The sequence below is a fragment of the Mustela lutreola genome, chromosome 10, assembly GCF_030435805.1.
Source record: "Mustela lutreola isolate mMusLut2 chromosome 10, mMusLut2.pri, whole genome shotgun sequence".
NCBI classification, from domain to species: domain Eukaryota; kingdom Metazoa; phylum Chordata; class Mammalia; order Carnivora; family Mustelidae; genus Mustela; species Mustela lutreola.
In genome coordinates, this window is record NC_081299.1 from 26559002 (window position 1) to 26566194 (window position 7193).

Genomic DNA, 7193 nt, shown 5'->3' on the forward strand with positions numbered 1-7193 from the left:
TTCCCAGTAGTCTGTGTTGCTGCAAATTGACTGAATATACAGCCCACCCCCACACCGGCCCAGCTTTTTCTTCAGGTCTTTGAAAGTCCACTGGTTAGCTATGATTCCACGTTTTGGCTTTCTCCCAAACAACTAAACACCAAGCTCAAGTAACTGCAATAAAGCAGGATTTCATGATTCCACCTGGTTTTAAGTACTTCTAATCTGAGAAATCTATATTCCCCAAATAGAAAAACCCTATAGATATGCAAAGCACAGAAGCCTCAACTATCTTTCAAATTCCATTCAGAATAAATTACTGCGAGCATCACTCCAAAAATGCAGGGGGGGAGCATCAGGGTTTAACTGTTCCTATACATATTTCCAATAGGTTTCCTATTGAACACTATAGAACTACTTAAAAAACTAAACCTCAACCCTCTAAACTATTTCTCAAAATCCTAAAAATTTCAGGGTTTTAGCCCATTATGCTGTGTATCTCAAAAGCTCTAAGAAAATTTTTGGGTTTCACGATTAGTGTTTTCCCTATCTGTTACAAGGGACATACAAAGAACCTTAATTGTGGGAACATCACGTCAAATTAGTTTTACAAATCTGATACAGACCTACAATCTACCTTTCAGAAAAGCATATAAACCAAAATGTTACCCACAGTATTTTTTTAAAACTTAATTTAAAGAAAGCTAGTAACACTATATTTTAACCCAACCAGGTATTTATGATTCTAATTCTCAAAAAACCTTATGGAGATTTTAAATAGACTAGGCCCCATACTAAATCCTTATACTCCTATATGTAAAATGAATCTAATAAGCTTCGTGCTAAAGCTTCCCTCCTTTGCCAAAAGTTTGCAGGTGAACCAATCAGATTCAGTTCAGTTGTGAAAATGCATTCTTCTCTAAACCCACCTCTAAATCCAATATTCAATTTTCCTACAATCTGTAAAGCCCTAACACAGCCACTCAGACCAACTCACTTGGTGGTTCTAAAGCATCCTGACAGGCTATCTGTACAGTTAAAATATGAAAGCATCAAGAAGGTTCAGATCAAATGCACACAACTAGTATGCTTAAAACTGTCAATGATTTTTGCTATCCTGTAGCAAAATAGAGATGTCAGTTTATTTTAGAAGGTGCACCTATTGACAGGCCCAACAAGTGGGAAACGACGAGTCAAAACAGTGAACAACTCCCTTTTCATGGGTAGAAACCACACCAAATATAGATCAAAGTCCTACACATCACTAGAACATGCCTAAAACTATAAACTACAAGTCTGATTCATACTTATGGCAAATATCAGCTTAATGAATGACAGTTTGCCATTTGATTACTCTCACTTGGATGTAGAATAATCAGGTACATCATCTAACATTTAGAATTTCAATTTGCCATGTGCTAGAGTGCAAAAGTACACAAGCAATATAATAGAAAGCACCTATGTCTATTTATTGCCAAAGAGAACTCCAACATACTACTGACAGCATTGACTTCTTGTTGGCAACCATTTCTGTTTAGGTTACCACACACTGAGTTCTTCTATGTTGCCAAAGTACTCCTCGAGATTATGATTTACGTGATAAGGGAACTAAAAAGAGGTCCAGTTACCTACTTAAAAAAGAAAAAAAAACCAAAAAACAAAAAACAAAACACACACACGTAAGTTGTGAAAAATGAGAATTTCCTTCGTACTACGTCATACAGGATACATTACCATGTCGCTTCCCATCATGGAACCACTCATGGTTGCTGGTGGGACTCCAGGATTAGCTTCATAACCTATGCCACCTCCACCACCTAGAGGTGGAAATTTCTGGCCTCCTGAACCATAGGGATCTAGGAAACAAAAATGCTGGTTACAACTCAACCAGGACACTGCTCTCTAATGGTACTGCTAATTTGATTTTCCTGCTTACCTCCCATGTTCATTGCTCCTCCACCACCCATTCTCATGTCTCTTTCTCTCTGCAAGAAAAAGAAATAAAAATGAACCCTTTCATACACCTGTACTATACCAAAAAATTTCCAAAACTTAAAAATCAGTTAAGACTACACGTAAAACCAGTATTCTGAAACCAAATGTTGAGAACTCAATTATCAGAAAACCCGTAAGGCTTCTTCCCAATCAGTGAAATCTTTAGGCCCAGCCAAGAAAATAAAACTTAAAAGTGTATTAATCATAATAACACACTCGTATAAAGAACGGCCGTCAAGTAAAAATGTCATTTATTTGAGCAAAGTTTCATTTGAGGTACCTCCAAGTTTTGTAGACAACTCCAATTACATTTCAAAAGAATTTTACTTACTGGATCCATGTAGCCCATCCGGCTATAACTTTCCTCTCTTTGGCGTCTCATTTGTTCTTCCATTTCACGCTGACGAATCATCATCTCTTCTTCCCTTCTACGTCGTTCTTCTTCTTGCCTGGAAATATTCACCAAGCATATAAACTAAAGTGTCATATGCATCTTTTAAAAGCCAATTTAAAGAAAGCTAGTAATGTGCCTCAGAGCTTTATTTACGAAGTCTAGATTACAGCAAACACACATGAAAGCGTGGAGTGTAGAAGAGACTTAGAAGCATTCTGGCAAAGAAAACAGACGTCATCAATCAAAACCTTACATTCTACTCCAACTTTGTGTTAAACCAACACTGACCAGTATGTAACCTCCCTGTTACATCAGACTCGCCTGCAAAATTTAGGCCCATCTTTCCCTCTGAATGTTAATCCAGAAGCAAAGGCTTATTAGCTTAACAAAATTTTACCTTAGTTGCATTTCTTTACGTTTCTGCATTTCTTGATTGTGAAGTTCTTCCATGCGTCTTAATTCTTCCTGGCGTCTCATCAGATCTGAACATTAGAAAATTGTTTTGAATTCACATCAATGGGACTATAAAAAAATTTCAAAAACCAACTGATCCCATCAGTGATATTTACACAAAAGGGTCTTTACCTTGACGCAGAAGATTTGCCTGATGCTCATGATAGGCATCTTCCATTTCACTTTCCAATTTGTCTTTTGCATCTTTCATGTTTTTTTCAACTTGTTCCCTTTGCTGTTTTTCCATTTCATCCAGGGATTTCCAACGCTGAGAATATTCATACTCAAATGTGCCATGTTGGGCAAAACGAGGAGGCGTTTCTCTCTCCCTGACAGTATTTAAACATGAACCAGCTTGTGACACACGCAAGAGATACTACCTGATTGCCCTAAAAACAGACGTCCCCCCGGCCTATCACATGTAAGAAATCCCAAAAGGGAACAGCCCCCTTGGTTCATGTAAAACAACCTACATTAAAAATGGCATGTTCCAGGGCCAGCTGCTTGGCTCATTCTGAGTCTTGATTTTGGCTCAGGCCATCAGAGTGAGCCCTGCCTCAGCAGAAGTCTACTTAAGATTCTCTCCTTCTACTCCCACCCACAACCACGCCACATGTACCTGGCCGTGCTAATAAACAAATCTTCACAAAGTAATAAATAACAGATCCCAGGACAATAAATCCTGGGAAATAAATCCCACCTTCCTCATTTCCTAATTTTATTTCCTCTACCCAAATTCCTATTCAAGGACTTTTTTTTTAAAAGATTTTATTTATTTATTTGTCAGAGAGACAGCACAAGCAGGCAGAGGCAGAGAGAGAAGCAGGCTCCCTGCTGGACAGGGAGCCCCATGCGGGACTCGATCCCAGAACACGGGGATCATAACCTGAGCGAAAGGCAGCAGCTTAATCTACTGAGCCACCCAGGCATCCCTCAAGAGCTGTTTTTTTAATCCTTAAAAAGATAGGTATTCATCATGCAGTTGTTCAAAGGCCAAACAAAACTGCATATAAAACATTAAGCAACAAACATTAAGCATTTGACTATCTCTGCTTCAAAACCTCTAAACTTCCTGACCCTTATATTTCTATCAAGCACATGCATTTCAAAGAATTTCTCATTCTCTAAACAAAACTGAAAGACTACTACAAGTTCTCATCTGCAATTAAAAATTGCTCAGATAAAAAAAAACTGCTCAGATTAAATCAATCTTACTTTTGATACATTGGATTCTTCTGTGCAAGTTTTTCAGGAAGGCCATCTTCATCATCTAATTGTTCAAGTGGTTCCACAATGACTGGACGAGGAGTTCTAGTAACAGAAATGGTTCCATCTTAACTGCTTTCAGTTTTATCCCAACTTCCTCATCCAAGTTAATAAATAAAAATTATTATAAGCATATGAACTTACGTTGTCAGTAAGAAAACACCTTCACTGCATCTTTCAAAGGCTTTTCTTGCTGCTGGTTTAGAAGCAAATTCAACAATGCCTTTCCCTGTAGATCTCCCACGATCATCCACAATTACAACAGCCCTTTCAATAGGACCAAATTGGCTAAAGGCTTCTTCCAACAGTTCATTGGAAACGTAAGGTGAAAGATTTCGAACGGAGAGAGCGGCAGCGTGTGTGGCAAAACGAACCCGAAGCTGTCTACCTCTCATGGGTGTATCATCAAGTTCAGCTTTGGCAATTTCAGCCAATGCCCTAGATTCCTGAAAGTATCAGACATACTCATGTTAACATAACTTCAACATCAATTAACATCCACTCCAGAACGGTCAAAAGCTTAACTCCCTTCCCTTTCTCCAGCTTAGCTCAAGATCCGCAGGCAGCTCTCCCTGACACCACCCAGGGTAGGTAAAGGTCTTACCCACCCACTCCTGTCTTTTCTTAGTACCAACAATTATTCATAATACAAATGCACCTTTTTTGTAAATAACAATGAAAATTTTAAAGACCAACTTACTGCTGTTGGCTTGAACACTAGAGTTTGCAGTAGCAAAAAAACAAGGGAAAACCCCTGAAAACCCCTCTAAATCCACATTAAAAAAGAAAAAAAACTCACAAGTTTAATAAACCCAAATCCTTTGCCTTTATTGATAAAAACTTCTCCTGGTTCTCCATATTTAGCGAAAAGTCTTTTGAATTCATCCTCTGTGATATCAGCAGGTAGATTCCCAACAAACAACCGACAACGCTGAGTGTAAGTTTTCTCTCCAGGCCTCCTCAAGAGAGACAAGTTGGCTTTAAATCCCTAATGAAAAAGGAAGGAAATTTTCAGAAACCAATGAATGACCTTAACAGGTAGAAAAATCCAGTAATAATGTTCGCTTTCCCAGACTGGGTAATACCACCAATCGGGTTGCTTTTCTGTTCCATTTACAGTCAAAGTCAAGATTCCGTATCATAGGGATTTCCAACGTATTAACTATCATCAAATAGCCCAAACCATCCAAAACACTCGAAAATAGACCTATAGCCCTCTCCAAACTCGACTCAACACAATCAACATCAGCTGTATATATTAAGTATTCCTGGCAAACCTAAATCGTAGCATTAACACATTAAGTTAAAATGGCCACCGACTATTAAGTGAAAAAAAGGATGCGATGAAAATCCTGCTATCACCGGTACCTTTGTGCCTGCGCTTTTAAGGTCTCCCCCAACCTGGCCAACCCTGCATTTCACGCTCTACTCCGTCCCCAGGATCCTCTGGTTTTAACAGGGCCGAGCACAGCTTCTCAGCGCTGCCTCCTCAGGCCACCCACCCTCGGTCCTCAGCCAGCCGGGAGACTAGCCTGGGGCCAGGAAGAGGACCCACGCCTTCCGCCCCACGCTCCGGCAGCGGCCCCGCCCTCCACCGCCCGCGCGCACGCGCCTTCCGGTCTCCGACAAAATGGAGGCCGGGAAGGGAAAGAGGAGGGGGCCGCCGCCATCTTAGAGAAACCGACGCGTAGCTCCGGGAGACACTCACCTCTGAGTCGGAGATCTTCTCCTCGCTGCGGCCGCCTGGCCCGCCAGGCGGGGGGCCCTGGTGGTGCTGCTGGTGGTAGGGCGGGTGATGCTGCCGACCTCCGCGGGGCTCCCCGCCGCCTCGGTGCGGCGGCTTGGGGTGGCCGCCAGGAGTGCTTAGGCCCGGGCCACCGCCGGGCTTCGGCCCGCCTGGCATTTTGCCGCCCTTCGGGCCTCCGGGTCCTGGGCCCTGCTTAGGCCCAGGGCCTGGGCCCCCTGTGGGTGGAGGCGGCGGGCCCCCGGTCTGAGGCGGGGTGGTGGGGACCCCGCTGCTCGGCGGCGCGGGCGGGGGCGCCCCGGGGGGCGCCGAGGTGACAGCGGGCGGCGGGGTCGGGGTGGGGCCCGGCCCCGTAGGGGCCCCGGAGGTCGGAGGAGTGGCAGGCGGTGCCGAGCCCGAGGCCGGCGGAGCGCTGCCCACTCCGGGAGCCGGGCCGGGTCCCTGAGGAACGACGGGCTTGGACGAGTCCTGTGGCGGCGGCGGCTGCTGATGCGGCGGCTGATGCGGTGGCGGCTGAAGCGGCGGCGGCTGCTGTGGTGGCGGCTGTTGCGGCGGTGGCTGCTGCTGTTGCTGATGCGGAGGCGGTGGCGGGATCGGGGGCTTGGGACCACCCTGGCCCGGGCCGGGCCCCATGGGTCCGCGGTTCTGATTGAGGCCCATGCCGGGTGGCGGGGAGCGGAAGTCGTGGAGGCCGCCGCGGCCGCCGCCTCCTCCGCGCCGGTGGAAGCCGCCACCGCCACCGCCACGGCTCCGGAACCGGTCCCGAGACATGTCTGTGATCAAGGGGCGGTCGAGGCAGAAGCGGAGAAGACGCTCAGGGAACGTGGAGGCCACCTTGCTTCGCACAAGATGGCGGATGACACAGGCGGCGCGCCGCCTTTGTCCTCGTCTTATATAGACCAGCTGGTATGGCCCCGCCTACTTCTCGATCGGTAGCTCCAATAGCCAATTGCAAGTACGGTACTTGATGACACTAAGTTACGGAGCGCTTATCTTTCCGATTGGCTTCCGGATGAGAGGAGGGAGGCGTAGGGGGAGGGGCTGAAGTTTCCAGTTGGCCAATGAGCGGAAAAGGAGTTGGCTGTAGGCCACTGTGATTTGCTGTGAGAAATTTGAATGGGTTCGCCAGAGCAATTTTCCCTGATAGCCAGGGCCCTATCAGCTCCTGGGGAGAGATGTTAGAGGACCCTTTTCTTTTCTTGATTACCCCCCAAGAGCTGCCTGCCGGTATTCTTGCCCGAAAAGAACAGATGTTCTCTGGTTCAAAAGCATAAATTACTTGTGCTTACTACCTACTCTACCTTGTGCTGGGCCAATTAAATTAGAGAAATAAAATCTTACCGATTTCACACACAGTCTTAT

The 7193-nt window shown here is 45.2% G+C and overlaps 1 protein-coding gene across 6 annotated transcripts in view; it reads right to left on the bottom strand.

Moving 5' to 3' along the window:
- SFPQ (splicing factor proline and glutamine rich) overlaps nucleotides 1–6723 on the bottom strand; it is a 75953-nt gene extending 69230 nt beyond the window's left edge. For 4 of the 6 annotated variants that reach the window (XM_059135880.1, XM_059135877.1, XM_059135878.1 and 1 more), the window contains exons 1-9: nucleotides 5796–6722; nucleotides 4887–5075; nucleotides 4232–4533; nucleotides 4037–4132; nucleotides 2954–3150; nucleotides 2766–2850; nucleotides 2306–2423; nucleotides 1916–1964; nucleotides 1714–1835 (exon numbers count right to left, since the gene is read on the bottom strand). In XM_059135880.1, the coding sequence (XP_058991863.1) occupies nucleotides 1714–1835; nucleotides 1916–1964; nucleotides 2306–2423; nucleotides 2766–2850; nucleotides 2954–3150; nucleotides 4037–4132; nucleotides 4232–4533; nucleotides 4887–5075; nucleotides 5796–6602 (1965 nt within the window). In that variant the 5' untranslated portion in view covers nucleotides 6603–6722. Of the gene's footprint in view, nucleotides 1–1713; nucleotides 1836–1915; nucleotides 1965–2305; nucleotides 2424–2765; nucleotides 2851–2953; nucleotides 3151–4036; nucleotides 4133–4231; nucleotides 4534–4886; nucleotides 5076–5795 lie in introns of all 6 variants that reach the window. The other 2 variants (XM_059135875.1, XM_059135874.1) reach the window with 1 other exon arrangement.
- Between the last annotated feature and the right edge of the window lie 470 nt (nucleotides 6724–7193).